This window comes from Ziziphus jujuba, chromosome 11 (genome assembly GCF_031755915.1).
Source record: "Ziziphus jujuba cultivar Dongzao chromosome 11, ASM3175591v1".
Classification (NCBI taxonomy): Eukaryota; Viridiplantae; Streptophyta; class Magnoliopsida; order Rosales; family Rhamnaceae; genus Ziziphus; species Ziziphus jujuba.
In genome coordinates, this window is record NC_083389.1 from 11,642,717 (window position 1) to 11,658,103 (window position 15,387).

The following is a 15,387-nucleotide window of genomic DNA, read 5'->3' on the forward strand; positions in this document are numbered from 1 at the left end:
CCATGCCAACTTCCTACCCAATTTTATTTAAGCCCTTTTTGGTTTTTTCACTCTCTTCTCCCTTTTAGCGTGAAAACCAATCCACCCAAACATCAAAGCCCAGTACCGGGAGAAACGACGATTTCCTTCACTTCTCCGACGCCGCCATATTTTCCTCTGTAGCCGGTATGTGATATATATATATATATATATATATTTATATAGTTATATATGATATCACTTTGGATTTGAAATTTTATTATTATTATTATTATTTGGTTTAATAAGCTTTTGCAGTAATCTATATTTTTTCTCAATCGCAGAGAGTAGATGTCCATGGACTCTGATATAGAAAGGGTCCTATGGACTCAGGAACAAATCGCAGCCAAAGTCTCCGACTTAGCCTCCGAAATATCGGCCGACTTTTCCGGAGTCACTCCGCCGCCGGTTCTGGTCGGCGTAGCTACAGGCGCTTTCCTCTTCCTCGCCGATTTGGTGAAGCAAATCAAACTCCCTATCGCCGTCGATTTCGTCCGCGCTGAATCCTACGGTTCAGGGACAGAGTCCAGTGGGGCCCCCAAAATCTCATCCGATTTGAAGCTCGACGTTGAAGGGAGGCACGTAATCTTGGTCGAAGACATTGTGGATACAGGGAGTACTCTGTGTTGCTTAATCGCTCACATGGAATCCAAAGGTGCATCTTCTGTATCGGTCTGCACTTTCCTTGACAAACCCAGTAGAAGAAAAGTGGAGGTGGGTTTGGTTGGGAATGGGAAATTGTATAGAGGGTTTGAGTGTCCGGATTTGTTCGTGGTTGGCTATGGCATGGATTTTGCTGAGCTATACAGGAATTTGCCTTATGTTGGTGTTTTGAAGCCTGAGCTTTACAAGTGATAGATTTTTCATTCACATTCACATTCACATTTCAGATTAGATTCAATTACCCAGAAAAGCTCAACCAAGTCTGAAAGGAGATTTGACTTCTTTGTGTATATTGGGGTGGTTGCATTTTTCAAGACTCTGTTTGGGATTTGATGTGCTTCTTTTAAGACACACTTTTTCCATACTATTGTTTTGTGAACCCAAATTTTACTACTAGCACTGCCATTTAGATTCCATGCAAACAAGCTGAGAGTGATACAACTGAACTTGTCCAAATTATTTTGGGAAAATAATTATAATTTTTTTTTTTTTCAAGTTGAATGAGTGATTGAAGATCTAATTGTTATTGATGTTTTTGATGCTATGATTGAGCATTTATTTGTTTTGAAAATGTTAATAATGCCAATTGTTGAGAAGCTGCCCAATCATTTTGCAGGCAATAATTTATTTGTTGCTAAAAATTGTTCATTGTTTTAATGGTTTTGATGTTGCCTGAGCATTTCCCAATCCAAATTACAATGATCTATTAACTCGGTTCCATTCTGAGCTGGATTAGATCTCAAGTTAAAAATATTATTCGATAGGTGTTTGATATGTTTTTAGTTTGCAAGAATCATGAATATTATTTGGTAAGACCTCAAAATCCGTTGAAAGCTACAATAAAGGCTGGTTTTAGTTCTAGTATGTGAAAAACAAAATTGTCGATTTGATGGGATCAAAATTTGGCCCTTTTTTCTCCAACGAAAGTGAAAGTAGCTGGGGTTGTTTAACTTTGGTTTTCAAACACCCGCATAGCACAATAGCGAGCGTCCCCAAAATACCAGAGCAAACAAGGCCTTGGCATTTCTGTAAGGACCTTTAAAATTTCATTAAAAAATCTAATAAAGTTGAATAATACATACACAATTCCATATGTTAATCGGATTTTTTTATTTTTTGAAGCCTTAATAAATTGTTTGCTGCGGGTTTATGAGGTTGGAAAAGACACAGAAAATAAAAAAAATAATAATAATACTATTTTAAAAGTTTGTCCACGTGTTAATAATCACACGTGGCACATTGTTAGTGGTGGTGGTGGAAAGATACACGTAGTTATCATAGGGAAAAACCAGAAGTACCGTCATTTTTATTTTGGCTCTGGGACACTCTTCATCACCCCTCAGCCTCCGCTCTCTCTCAGTCACTGTCGGCTCCGGTCACCGCTTTTCCTCTTACTGTCTCACCTGTAAGTATCCTTTTCTCTCTCGTTACTCTTTTTGCGTTCTCTTTCAATTTCATTCGAATCTGTTGCTTCAATTTCTTTTTATTTGCTTGCTAGTGCTGCTTTTGGGAGTATATAATATGATCTGTTTTTCGGGATTTTTGGTGTTGATTTAGGCTTTTTGATTTGGCGTGAAAAATGGGTTGTTGGTCTTTTTCTTCTTTGTCTTATCATGGGCTTAGGGTTTTAACTCGGGGAAGAATGGCTTTTTTACATGAATCTTAATGAATCGAATAAGATTTTGTTGTCTAATTTTGTGCAGTTTAGATCCGTGTATGTTTTACCACTTGGTCTTTCTTCCTTTAACTTTCTTGTTTATTTTTCGGATAGACGAGCTAAGTTATTGCCCTAGGTCTTCCTAAATCCTTGAGCCTGGATTGTATTATAAATTTATAATCTGTATAAAGACTTGGGTTCTAAAGGAAAACGTCACACTTGATTATAATATGTGATTTCTGATTTATCTGGGATCTATACTTATGAATCTATGATTTGTCAACATTAAAAGCATAAGAATGGAAACAAATAAATTTATATAATTAAACAAATCAATGGTTTCTAAGCTTGTTAATCGGTCTTGTTGATTGTGATAACGTAAGACATCTCATTCACTAAAAATTTCCACTTAATAATTTGATAGCTAGATAACTGATCATTTATTGAATTGAGCTTTAAACTGCTATGTGCAATTCTTATGCCTAATGTGTTGAACTTTCAAGTTTTCACTAATGGAATTGCGCCATTCAAATACAGAGTGCCAGTGAGAATAAAAAAATTGGGCCTCTTATTGAGCTATAATCTTGGATTATAAATAAATGCTATCACTCTAAGATTCTATGTGATGTAAAGAAAAAGAGCAATGCACCTAATTGTCAAAGTATATGTAAATAAAACTTTCAAAATGAGACCTAAAATATTCATTATTCTTTTTTTGTTATTGATGTGGTGATGATGGTGTTATTTAATTCATGAAGCATGTAGTTTATGGTGGTGTCGGTGAACCATCTGTTTAAATTCATGTGCATTTGTTAAAATTTTCATGCCATTCTGCTGAAGCATAGATGCCACTATCATTTTTAGTAAGCTGTCATTGTTGGAGGTTTTGTATTTCGGACTGTCATGTCTTGATAATGCTCAAGCATATGTGGGAATGTTTGATGTATTTGTTTGTATCTGTTGATGTTGTTGACTATGCTGAAGCATGTTAGTGAATTGGTAAAGCACGTAAAGTTATTTTTGTTGTCCAAAATCAGTTGATTAACTTAAACTCTGCTACTATTCCTAAAGTTCAGTTAAGTTCAGTGTGCATTATATATGATGTTTAGTTGATCAAAAACTGAAGAAAGAAGCAAAGGAAAGGATAAACTGGATCCCTATTTATTAATTATTAGGTTTCTTAAAGACTGGAAATTTGGAATATCTAGTTCAACTTTGATCTAGTGTGATTATTGAATGAAGTTGAAGACTGTTTTCCTGTTACATAAACCACAACACATGATGGTAATACTTAAATTTCCTTTTCCTTTTTATTTTGAAAGGAACCAAGGATTTCCATGAACAATGGAACTTATTTTCTTGGTTTGTAAAATTTCTTTATCATAGATTAAGAGCTACATTTTAACTATTTACTCAAATCAGGTTCTTTGGAAACTTTCAGATGGATTGGCAAGGGCAAAAGCTAGCAGAGCAGCTAATGCAGATCATGCTGTTCTCATTTGCAGCGGTAGGGTTTCTGACAGGTTATGTGCTGGGATCATTCCAGATGATGATCCTCATATATGCTGGTGGTGTGGTCCTCACTACATTGGTCACTGTCCCCAATTGGCCCTTTTTCAATCGCCATCCTCTCAAGTGGTTGGACCCAAGTGAGGCTGAAAAGCATCCGAAGCCACAGCGCCAACAGGCTGCGAGTTCAAAGAAGAAAAGCTCAAAGAAGTAGGTCGGTTTGACTGATAGAAATGAATTAGCATCTGCTAAGATTTCAATCCTTGATTTCTGATAAGCCTGTGCTAAGATTTCATTGGATACAACATTGTACCTGTTTGAAATTTTTTTTTTATATTTAGAGGGAAACTAAAAGGAAAAGGATATGTTGATTTCAGTTACCATTGTCCATCCTTTTACACTCATCTGTATTTTTTGTCTTGGTTTCTTCAAAGTCCACCACCCTTACGCCACTTTTGAGAAAGAGGGAACTAGGCACTAGCATCTCCAACTTGAGAGTAAAAATAAAATAAGTAAATGGAATTTGATCGAAATGATGCACCTTTGCAAAGAGTTGGCTTTAAATAACCGATATAATCATATGTTTCATGTATTTACTAACAACAATGTTGGCAATTGGATCTGACATTAAATGCATACGGTTTGCCTGCCCTAATTTAAGCTCATACATGAAACAGTACTGTTGAACTTTTAGTTGCAGTTTGAAAGAAAATTACATTGGTAGGGTTAGAAATGGATTCAAATAGTATGAGTTTGGCTTTACATGAGGTTGTTTTTAACTTGTTTGAGCTCTTTTTTTTTTTTTTTGGTTTTTTGGGTTTTTTCCCCCCTCTTTAAAAAATTGCCCAATTTGTGGAATGACATTTTAAAATGTTCATTTAAAATAAGGCTTAAGGTTGTAGTTAATTAAATAATAAATAATTTAAAAAGTAATAATTTAAACATTTTTTTAATTAGAAAATTTAGAGTATTTAATAGTTTGATTTTACGATTTCATTTTTAATAGAGTTTCAAGTTTGGATTCTGCGTGGAGCTTGAACTCAAATTGTCTTAAGATGAACCGAATAGTGAGCTCTAATTTGCTTGAATAAAGCAACCGAAATTAAACAAAATGTCTGACATTTTTTAAAAACTCAAGTAGCTTCTGCCTCCTATCTCGAGCCACATTTTGAAATCCTCCTTTAGGTAAATATATTTATTTGTTACTATGTTAGGATAATAATGTTTGAATTTGTAACGAGCCAAAAATAAATAATAAATAAAACAAAGTAAAAAATTATCAAAGGTAATCGGTTGCCTCATTAAACGGTATGATTAGCTTTCCGTTGATGGGGTCTAGTCAACACTCTGTTACAAACGTAAACGCACTGCCAGACAAGAATATGCAAAAACCAAAAAAGCTGGTTTTTTGGTAGAAAAGCCAAAAGGCTTGCTTCTACTCCATTAGAGAAGACAGGTAACCAGATCAGTTTCACATTTTAGTCTGTAAGGAGGAGATCAGTGTGAGTTTCTGTACAAATTTGGGATCATATTATCTATCTACAATCCATGACATGAAGCAGCAAACTGCATGCTACTTCTCCTCACCCCCAACTGCCCTCTTCATTGTATCATTTTCCTCCTCTACCAAGTTGTCGTCATCATCCAGTTCATCTAACTCATCTAGTATTGATTGGTTAAGTCTCTTACGAGATTGCCTCCTGTGCTTCTTTGGCTCCAGCCGTGGCTCTGCTTGCTGAACTCCCTTGTCTCCCACCTTGTACCTGCGAAAGATACAAGACAAATAAGTGTTTCGCTAACTCTGCTCCTTTTTGAATTCTTCTCATGTTAACAACATCCCCAAAATGAATAAATAAATACATGACCCTTTGATACTTTGAAAAGCATAAGACGATGCATTTGCAATATTCTGAAAGAGCCTGAATATTACTATGGCATACGTGGCATTTAACTTCGACCAAACAATCAAGAAACACATTTTCATTTGGAAACAAGTAAATTTTATGGACATTTATATGTTTTATTCAACCACCGATATTTTCATGCCACAGGTATTGCACTATATCAGTTCCAATGAGAAAGCATGCTGGACTAAACACCACAATCAAATTAGAAAATACCTTACATCGCCCTCCTTTTTAGTTCCAAATGTCCTCAACTGAAATTCCTCTCTTATTCTGATCTCATCGAGAAGTTGAAAATAGTATGCATATCTTTCCCAATCCCCTTTAATAATGCACCCGGGTTCCCCAAGATGTAAGCAATCATTAAATGCACATTTTGCAGGTTCACTGGCACTAAGCATTTTCCGGATCTGAATAGGAAATAGACACTATCAGTAGAAACTTGAAACTGAAACAGAAACATAGTAACTTAGTGAACAATGTGATTCAAATGAAACCTATATTGATTAACAAATGCAGTCAAGCACATGAAGAAAACCTAAGACAAACCTCTGGGAAAGCTAGTGCTAGAGATTGTTTTGTTACTTTCAACAAACTAGGCTGGTTAAACCCAGGGGTATCAGCAAGATAACCACCTGCTGATAATGGAAGTAAAGAAACATTGCGAGTTGTATGCTTCCCTCTTCCACTTCTTGTTGAAACTTCCCCAACACGCTGATCCTCAAACCATTTGCTGCCTAAAATCTGAATAGAAACGAAAGAATATGAAGAGAAATGGAGAATAATACCACAGTAGCACATGCCCAAAAGAAAAAATGAAGCTAAAGAATAAAAGGAGCAGTACAAAAGAAAATCAAACGCACAGGCTCAAACCAATTATCTTCCGCATCATCAGAAGCTTGATTTTTGTTTCTTAAAGCATTGATCAGGCTAGACTTTCCAACTCCACTTGGACCCACAATTACAGTTGTTTGGCCTCTCAAAATAAATGCAAGGGTGTCAAGTCCATGTTTGGATTCAACACTGCAAAAGAGTGGTTCATAGCCCCAGCTCCGTAGCCTAGACTTCCATGAAAGAATTGTCTGCGTTCCATCAAAAGCCACCAAAGTTAAGAATTAATACACCAAACGGAGACCAAAAGGCATTGACAGCAACAAAAACAGAAGTCAACTATACACATATTGCCCAACATATTCGATCATATGTTAGATTAGGAACAAGAGGAACTGGTAAGCAACAACAGAACAGGATCGAAAGAGTTTCGAAGAAGCAATTTAGTGGAATTCATTGTTATAGTCTTACTTGAGACACTTGCTCCCCATTGTGATTTCAAGATTCCTAATAATATTATTTTGAGCTAGTAACACCTTTAATCATTAAAAACTTGCAATAATCAATCAACCTAAATCTTCCTTATATACAAGCAACAAGAATTCAAGCATTCCCAAAATGGACTTTAATCTTAAAAGCCATTATAATCAAGCAGTACTTAGTAGTAAGATAATATGATTCAAACGGAGCTTCAGCTAATCCAATAAACATTCATATAAAAGAATCATGTCTCTTTCTCTACTCCTTAGTGCTTAATGAAATGGAAGTTAAAAGTTGAATTGACCCAAAATTCTGTTTTAAGCCTTGCTATTTAGAAAATGGAAGAAAAAATCAAACTCTGAAACCACAATCAATTATTGAATTAAAGTGAAAAAGGAGAAATTAAAAACTTAAACCTCTTCATCCACAAGTTCCGACTTGTTGAGAGCGAGTGTGAGCGGTATTTCGGTGGACTCGGCCTCGACGAGAAACCTGGTGAGAGCAAAAGGCTCCAGTTTGGGCTGGTCCATGGAGAAGAGCACGAGTAGATGGTCCACATTGGCAACCGGTGGATCAAGGATCTCGGAGCTTCTCTGGAACACATTCTCGATCATACCCCTGTGGTCTATCCAATCAATAGACCCAACCACCACCTTGTCCCCAACCAAAACCCTTCTCCTTATTTTCTTCAGGAGTGCCCTCACCACGCACAACAGCTCAACTCCGATTCTCGATGTGTCGTCGTCATCGAAACCCTCGCCGGAGGATTGGATGATGACGCGCATGAAGTTGGCCTGAGCGGCGGCGACGGTGCCGATGGCTTGGGAGTCGGAGAGAGGGGGACTGTCTTGAGGAGAGAGGACGGGAGCTAAGGAGGAGTAGTCCTTGACGGTCTGTTTGGCTCTGAGGAGTTTCTTGTTAGGGTGGTTGATAAGTCTCTTGGAGACACTGTTTGAATTCTGGTTGTGTTTGGCTGCGGAGGCGGCGATTGAGAAGCATCGGAAGGTTGAGAATCGGCGGAGTACGTTGTCGAGGGTTGGGATTGTGGCGGTGTGGATGGTGCGGTGGCGGAAGATGGAAATGGATGCGATCGGCATCGAAGCGGGAGTGTTTGGTTACGGGGAAAATTGTTGTGCGGTTATGGTGGTGGAAGAAGAGGAATTTTCTTTTTTTTCTTTTTAATTTTGTTTTGGGTGTTTACGTATGTATGAGTATGAACTATGCAGCTGAGTTGGGCATTTTATCCATTTTTATGTTTTTGTTTTTGTTATTAAGAACTGTGTACGTTAATAAGGAGAGCAGGGAAGGTGAGGACTAAGAAGGCATTTTCCCTTTTTTTTTATTATTATTATTATTTTTTTGTTTTATTTATTCAATTTCCAAGCGGCCAGTCCGTCTAGCACTTTCTCGACATTTTTTTAAATTTTTTTTTCATTTTGTTCTGGAATAGTTTATAACTCTTTATCCACATCGATTATGCAGTCTCCACAGTCGCTCCAATCAAACGGCGTCGTTTTTCTGTAGGTAGGAATCGGATCAAGAATTAGCTCTCTTTTTCATATTTTCGGTTGTCAATAATAACACCGTTTTCGTTTTCATGAATTATTACTTCTAACAATAATTACTCATTCTGATTTTCGCATCGGTATTTTCTTGTTTGGGTGCCAAGTTACTTATGATTTTGTGGTCTCATCGATTATAATCACTTTTTGGCTAAAGATTAGTTGTTTCGATTGAAATTAAAGTGGTGATTGCTGATGGAGGAACTTAATTTTTAAGTTTTAACGGCTTGATTTTTACCTTTTTAATGAAAAAAATAATTATTGTTTATAAGTTATGTTGGAATTTGTTTTTTTTTTTTTTTCTTTCTTTAAAAAAAATAATAATTAGGTATTTATATAGAAACATGTTGGTTTACTAACTTTGCCCCCATAATCTAAAAAATCTTGACTCCGCCCCCTGGATGTACATAATTTAAAAGGCTAAAATTTATTTATATGAAAAAAATTGTTGTGTGTCTTAATAAGTCCATTTGGGTGTTGTTAAGAATGGAAGAAAATTGGAATTTTGAAAAATCTAGTCATGAAAAATGGACAAAGATTGATAGTGGTAGCAAACCAGCTGGCTACCTTGGTATTACTTTTCATAAGGGAAAAAAAAAAAAAATTCATGCGGTTCATAATGCTGGATTAACTATAGCTAGGGATCCTTCCACATTGGAAGAATAATCCATATCTATTTTGGAGATTATATAAAGTTATGTAAGTACGTTCAAATTTTAATTTTGTAACTTTTAACAATTTATCAAATACTGATCAGATTGTCAAAAACACTAATTGTTAATTTTAGTAGAGCTCTTATCAATTCTTTTATAAATTACACAACTTCAACTTTGGTTAGTTTTGGAGATTTTTATGTTTTGTGCATTTAATATACCAAACCACGTATTGTAGAGTGTACAAATTGAATGAAGGAAAATGGGGATGATATTTGCTACCATGTTTTGGTTGAAGGTTTTGGTATAGCAAAAAGCAAATTGCAGCTAGGTATTTTCAAGCATGTTTTCGTACAAATCTAAAAATTAAAGGTATCAAAATACATATTAATAAAGTTGAGGATATAAAAATTGCATAAATATGAAAATTAAAAATACTAAAGAGCAATTAAAAATGTTTACATTGTTGCATGTAGATGGTCCATTTGTAAAAGGATCAATTTGTACAAAGTTTAAAACTTGAGAATTCAAATAACAATTTCAAAGTTTAGTGTCTAAATTGTAGAATCCTAAAAGTTTAGTGTATTAAAGTGCATTTATGTTTTTTTTACCTTAATATCTTTTTAGAGGAAAAAAAAAATGGAAAAGAAAAACAGGGGGTAAAAGTTAGCAACGGTTAGTGTTGAAAATTAACCGTTGCTTTGAAATCAATGACACATGAACTGAAAGCTTGCAAAAAAGACTAGCTTTTGGAAAAGCAACATATCTCGTAGAGTGCAGAATTGGAACAATATTCTAACCCCCCCTTGTTTTTTTCCTTTTTTATTTTTCTTTTTTTAACGGTTAAGATGCTAAGGAGTCCTTTGCAAATGGGAGATATGCCAAATAAACAAACCCAACAAGACGTGCTGGCAGCAATGATGCGTTATGATAACAAGTCCTCTAAAAAGAAATGATTTTGCAAGTGAAGGCCAACCCAACATGTTCATGTTCGTGTTCTCATCAATGACATGACATGCTATATTACATCAATTACAAAGTTTCAAATTATGAAATACCATAAACAAAATAAGAAAGTTTCAGATTGCTTCAAGGGGAAAACAACTTAAATTATGTATCAAGTTTGTAATCCACAAAATAAGTCCTGTTTTTCACCATTAATTTGCTAAGCAGAACATTGTAGATAAAGAAAAAGTACCTAACATCCGTAACTGAGGGAAAAAAAAATTGCAAATGTGATCTACAAGTATGAGTTTCTCATGAAAATATGTTAAATTTGTTTTCCCACTAAATCCAAGTTCTAAATAAACCTTGAAGAATTTCAAAGTGGGATTTCTGATACACAGGATTATACTACAAGATATAAATTTTGAATGAACATTAACACATAAAAGAAAGAAATATTGAAAATATTTAATGATTACTAGTTCATTTGAGAAATAGAGGGAACATTTAAAATTAGTTTACACCGTAAATCTCTACTTTGATCGAAACTTAAAAATTTATATAAATCCTACCTGCAAAGCACATATATAAGACTTCAGCTTTACTCTGCTGTGCAAAAGCATTCTTATAGATAATTTGGACTAAAAGCTCTACTTGTTTGCTACACACTGGCCTCTACCATATTATATCATCCTCATGATCATCCATGTTCATATATATATATATATATATATATGTTTTACTTCTTTGCTTGTTCTGCTTCTGCTGGTTTTGAATCTTCAGAAGCGGGAGGAGGAGGAGCTGGAGCTGGAACACCACCATCAATGCAACTTCTACACTTCCTCTCAACCCAACCTTCTATATCATGCTCTCCATTTCCACCAAGATGTCTCCCACCACATAAACGAGCTATGATCCCTGCAATGACACCAACAATAGTGATCACTGCCAACACCACAACCAGTGTTTCTATGGATCTATGAGCATCTGGTTTAGCCACTGTTGCTGGTGGTGGACCAACAACTAGAGGATAAAGCTGTTCGTTTAGCCTTGTATTTGAAGTTCCCATTGCTATGATCATGAAGATGAAGCAACTTTTTTTGCTGCTCAAAATGACACCAGGAGAAGAAACATGGGGCTGGGGGAAAAAAAATATGAGATAAACCTTAAATGCTTTGAAGACCGTTAAGAGATGACAATGGGGAATAAATAATTGCCTATGGAGATGAAAAATGCAGAGACACAGAGAAAAAAGAGTGAAATAGGTGGTTTTTGAAAAATGAAATTATTGTCGGTCTTACTTTTGGTACTTTGGATCTTCTTTCCGTGATTATTTTGTTTATATTCTTTTGATTACTTCTACTTTGGATATTTTTGTTAATTTATTTTTTTAATCTAAGGTGGTGTGGTTTCGGGTAGCCTAGTATTTTAATAAAATTAAAGGTTTTTGGGTAGCTTAGTTTATTTATTAATAAAATATAAAAAGGTTTTCTGAGAGGGTGCTTGAAAAGTATGTCAGTATTCAGATGTGTGTCTTCTGATTACATCTGCCACAACCCCAGTGCAGATATATTTGATTTCGCTTCCCAATTTGTCCTTACTGATATCACATGTTTATGTTATGTTCATATGGGAAACCCAAGAACCACATTAAATTTGTTTGTTTTTTTTCTCGAAACTTTCCCAGTCTATTATTGCTTTCTACCATGAAAAAAAAGAAAAATAACCATAGCCGAGTACTCGGCTCCTGCATATCTGCGAAATTATAAGCCAGATATTTAACTCTTTTTCTTTTTATTATTTTAACTACAAAAAAAAAAAAAGGAAAAAGAAAGAACATAGCTCTATGTGGTAATACTAATCAAATAAAACCTTTATTGTTAAGAATACACCTTTATTGTTAAGATTTAAGAATGCAAGCAAAGTAGTTAATTTTGTAGCAAAGTAAAATATCTCTTATCAAGCAGCAAGGACTTGAGATTAATTTCAGAGTAAATCTACCAGTAACAAAGACATTTCAATAAAACCTCTAATTCAATTAATTTTCTGGCAATAGTTTCTTCATGGAACTTATCAATTATATAGAAATCTTTCTAAAAAATTCTTCAAAAAAATATATATTTTATCCAAAAAAATAATATAGATTAAAAAAAAAAATTTAATAATATAGAAATCCAAGTGGACCTAACGGTATACCCAAATGTATATCTAAAACAAGCATATTCTAGAGGCCCAATATGATTAGCGAAAGCCCAAAACGAAAGGAATAGGCAAAAGGACTAGAGAGAGTGAGGGTTGTTGGGTTTAAAGGCCCAGATCCAATCATTTAGAAACCCGTATTAGGGTAGGGTTTTTCTCTTATTTATCTCTCTCGAGCCGTCTTCTCATCCTTTTCGCCATTCACAGCAGCCTCTGTATTCAACTCCTTCACTGCCACCACCCAAACCACCACCAACGACAATGGCTGAGAGAGGCGGCGAGCGCGGCGGATTCGGCCGAGGATTCGGACGCGGACGCGGACGCGTTGGGGATCGCGGCCGCGGTGGTCGTCGCCGTGGAGGTGGAAGACGTGAGGAAGAGGAAAAATGGGTACCAGTCACGAAGCTCGGAAGGTTGGTGAAGGAAGGAAAAATCACATCCCTCGAACAGATCTACCTCCATTCTCTTCCCGTCAAGGAGCACCAAATCGTCGATACCCTAATCGGTCCCAGCTTGAAGGACGAGGTCATGAAAATCATGCCAGTGCAGAAACAGACCAGAGCCGGACAGAGGACACGGTTCAAGGCCTTCGTCGTCGTCGGAGACGGAAACGGTCACGTCGGTCTCGGAGTCAAATGCAGCAAGGAGGTCGCCACCGCTATTCGTGGGGCTATCATCCTTGCTAAGCTCTCGATTATACCGGTGAGGAGGGGTTATTGGGGTAACAAGATCGGAAAGCCCCACACCGTGCCTTGCAAGGTCACCGGTAAGTGTGGCTCGGTCACCGTTAGGATGGTTCCGGCTCCTCGTGGTGCGGGAATCGTTGCCGCTAGGGTTCCGAAGAAGGTCTTGCAGTTCGCTGGGATTGAAGACGTCTTCACATCCTCCAGGGGCTCTACCAAGACTCTGGGAAACTTTGTCAAGGTTTGGTCTTTCCCACTTGGTTTTTTGTTAATTGTGCTCGGAGATTGGAATATGCATAAACACATATATGTATAAAATTGTTAGGATAAATTAGGTTACTTTGTATAGTGCATTGGACCAAATTTACTTTTTTGTGTTTGTGCTATGAGATTGAAATATACACATATACATATTTATATATAGAAATTATTTGGGTAATAGGTTACTCTGTATAGTGCGGAATATGAATTGCATAGTGTAAATATAGGTTACTCTGTATAGTGCGGAATATGAATTGCAAAGTGTAAATATAGGTTACTCTGTATGGTGCATTGGACCGGTTTAATTGTGCTATGGGATTGATGGATACATATATTACTGTGTATAGTGTATTGGACCAACTTGTGTTTGATTTGAATGCTATGGATGAATATGATTTGCCAAGTGTAAATTGATGGTTTATGATTGTTTCCCATATACAGGCAACATTTGATTGTTTGCTGAAGACCTATGGATTCCTTACGCCTGAGTTTTGGAAGGAGACCAGGTTCACAAAATCACCATTCCAAGAGCATACAGATCTACTGGGTAAGCCAGTTGGGAAACTTCTTATCGAGGCTTCTGAGAGGATTGAGGCTTAAGAGTTACTGCGATTCATTCAAGCATTGTCAGAGCATTAGAATGAAATTGTGTTTGATCTAGGGGACATTTCTTAGCCTGGTTAATCATGTTTTTCCCTTTCATAAGAGATGGTATGTTTTTATTTTTATTTTTTATTTTTGTTGCTGTTAAATTTTGTTATATCTTTTTTTTGGGTTTACTGTTAATCTAAGTTTTTGAGTTGAAATGACTTTAAGCTTTCGTTTTTGGACGGTATTTATAATTTTATGCTATAAGATTTCTTCTTATCCTTTTGGGTCCTAAAATTCCCACTTGAAGTTTTTGAGTGGTTGGATTAGTAAAACTTTTTGTTTGAATTAGATAAAGAGTATTTGAGGTTGTTAGCTTTCAATGTATTGATTTTGTATAAGATTATAATTGATATTCCTTGGAGGTGTTTTTCGCAAGAAGGGACTCCATTGTTTGGTTTATAATGCATACGACAACCAAGTTTTGGTCCTTTTAGAGAGGGAAGCTTCGTCAAAGAAGTGACACTCTTTGTTCTGTTACTCTGGCTCACGAAACTCTTCCATGGTTTTACTTCGTGGAAAAAAAAAAAAAAAAAAAGGGAAGAAATTTTGATGTGTGTGCTCTGAAAAAAATTCATAATATTGGTTTTAATTTTTGTAATGATTTACGTGAATTTTCAAATCAAAGTATAGATACCTTTTGCTTTCAAATTTGCAAGAAATGATAAGATTTGAAAGTTTTTAAGGTCATAGAGATTAGATGTTATATCCTAGTGGAAAATCTTATTTGGGTTTTCTGGGAAAAAAAAAAATTGGAATTCTCCTAATTCGGACTTCTCTGTTTATAACATACTGTTTTTGTGTTTTGGGCCAAAATTAATATATGCAGTCTCGAAATGACTAGAAATAGATAGTATTTTGATTTTTGAAAGAGTCAACCAAATTTTTGGATCCTTTAGTTTTCTCCCTATTTCAATTAAATGCCTCAAGTTTTATTTTATTCTTTTTTATTTTTAAAATTAAGTGCCTGAATTTTCATTTGTTCCCAAATCAGATTTCCATTTTCAATAATTTTTTAAATGGTAATTATTAATTTTTATTTTATCTAAATTGGGCATTATATATTTAACTTTTACGGTGGGGATTTTTATCTACTTTTTAATATTATAAGTTAATAATATTTTTGAACTTATAATAAGATATTTATTTTGGACAAAATTTTTATTAGGTTTTTATCCATAATGAAAGAAAAAATTAAAATTGAGAATCTTAACTGAAAAAATTGAAATTAGAATGTAGCATGAAGTCATTCAATTGAAAATTTTGAATCCTGAGGCACTTAATTGAAAATTTTGAAATTTGAGATAATTGATTGATTGAGAGCAGAGTAATTATGTAGCATGAAGGCATTCAATCGAAAATTTTGAATCCGGA

General features: G+C 35.3%; 5 protein-coding genes across 8 annotated transcripts; 3 read left to right on the forward strand and 2 right to left on the reverse strand.

Annotated features, from left to right (window-relative positions):
* Positions 1-23: 23 nt before the first annotated feature.
* On the forward strand, positions 24-1,106 carry LOC107432382 (uncharacterized). The gene is made up of 2 exons (XM_016043507.4): positions 24-165; positions 305-1,106. The coding sequence occupies exon 2, from the start codon at positions 310-312 to the stop codon at positions 871-873; it is 564 nt and encodes a 187-aa protein (XP_015898993.2). The 5' UTR covers positions 24-165; positions 305-309; the 3' UTR covers positions 874-1,106.
* Positions 1,107-1,927: 821 nt separating this feature from the next.
* On the forward strand, positions 1,928-4,223 carry LOC107406793 (signal peptidase complex subunit 1). Of its 3 annotated transcripts, XM_048464692.2 has the most exons (3): positions 1,999-2,086; positions 3,514-3,622; positions 3,780-4,223. In XM_048464692.2, exons 2-3 carry the CDS (start codon positions 3,575-3,577, stop codon positions 4,059-4,061), a joined length of 330 nt encoding a protein of 109 aa, XP_048320649.1. In that variant the 5' UTR covers positions 1,999-2,086; positions 3,514-3,574; the 3' UTR covers positions 4,062-4,223. The 3 variants fall into 3 exon arrangements, with proteins under 3 accessions (XP_015869471.2, XP_015869472.2, XP_048320649.1); XM_016013985.4 differs by lacking the exon at positions 3,514-3,622 and having other exon boundaries at positions 1,928-2,086; XM_016013986.3 differs by lacking the exon at positions 3,514-3,622 and having other exon boundaries at positions 1,943-2,086; positions 3,761-4,223.
* A 900-nt stretch (positions 4,224-5,123) lies between these two features.
* Positions 5,124-8,386, reverse strand: LOC107432357 (small ribosomal subunit biogenesis GTPase RsgA 1, mitochondrial). Of its 2 annotated transcripts, none has more exons than XM_048465851.2 (5): positions 7,479-8,382; positions 6,615-6,833; positions 6,301-6,495; positions 5,968-6,161; positions 5,124-5,610 (listed from the first exon to the last, which is right to left on the reverse strand). In XM_048465851.2, exons 1-5 carry the CDS (start codon positions 8,157-8,159, stop codon positions 5,421-5,423), a joined length of 1,479 nt encoding a protein of 492 aa, XP_048321808.1. In that variant the 5' UTR covers positions 8,160-8,382; the 3' UTR covers positions 5,124-5,420. The 2 variants fall into 2 exon arrangements, 1 of the variants encoding a protein (XP_048321808.1); XR_007238466.2 differs by having other exon boundaries at positions 5,520-5,610; positions 5,968-6,199; positions 7,479-8,386.
* A 2,279-nt stretch (positions 8,387-10,665) lies between these two features.
* Positions 10,666-11,641, reverse strand: LOC107432379 (uncharacterized). Its single transcript, XM_016043503.4, has one exon. It carries the CDS (start codon positions 11,301-11,303, stop codon positions 10,962-10,964), a length of 342 nt encoding a protein of 113 aa, XP_015898989.1. The 5' UTR covers positions 11,304-11,641; the 3' UTR covers positions 10,666-10,961.
* Positions 11,642-12,596: 955 nt separating this feature from the next.
* Positions 12,597-14,234, forward strand: LOC107432395 (small ribosomal subunit protein uS5w). Its single transcript, XM_016043522.4, has 2 exons — positions 12,597-13,345; positions 13,807-14,234. Exons 1-2 carry the CDS (start codon positions 12,683-12,685, stop codon positions 13,963-13,965), a joined length of 822 nt encoding a protein of 273 aa, XP_015899008.2. The 5' UTR covers positions 12,597-12,682; the 3' UTR covers positions 13,966-14,234.
* The last annotated feature ends 1,153 nt before the right edge of the window (positions 14,235-15,387 follow it).

What these genes read in the sequence shown, in the direction of transcription:
- LOC107432357 (XM_048465851.2), bottom strand. Translation starts at nt 8,159, where the DNA reads ATGCCGATCGCATCCATTTCCATCTTCCGCCACCGCACCATCCACACC. An exon ending in CGGAACTTGTGGATGAAGAG is followed by an intron (nt 6,834 to 7,478) that starts GTTTAAGTTTTT and finishes GATGGAACGCAG; the next exon opens with ACAATTCTTTCATGGAAGTC. An exon ending in AAGATAATTGGTTTGAGCCT is followed by an intron (nt 6,496 to 6,614) that starts GTGCGTTTGATT and finishes GTTTCTATTCAG; the next exon opens with ATTTTAGGCAGCAAATGGTT.
- LOC107432382 (XM_016043507.4), top strand. Translation starts at nt 310, where the DNA reads ATGTCCATGGACTCTGATATAGAAAGGGTCCTATGGACTCAGGAACAA.
- LOC107432379 (XM_016043503.4), bottom strand. Translation starts at nt 11,303, where the DNA reads ATGATCATAGCAATGGGAACTTCAAATACAAGGCTAAACGAACAGCTT.
- LOC107432395 (XM_016043522.4), top strand. Translation starts at nt 12,683, where the DNA reads ATGGCTGAGAGAGGCGGCGAGCGCGGCGGATTCGGCCGAGGATTCGGA. An exon ending in CTCTGGGAAACTTTGTCAAG is followed by an intron (nt 13,346 to 13,806) that starts GTTTGGTCTTTC and finishes TCCCATATACAG; the next exon opens with GCAACATTTGATTGTTTGCT.
- LOC107406793 (XM_048464692.2), top strand. Translation starts at nt 3,575, where the DNA reads ATGAAGTTGAAGACTGTTTTCCTGTTACATAAACCACAACACATGATG. An exon ending in ATAAACCACAACACATGATG is followed by an intron (nt 3,623 to 3,779) that starts GTAATACTTAAA and finishes GGAAACTTTCAG; the next exon opens with ATGGATTGGCAAGGGCAAAA.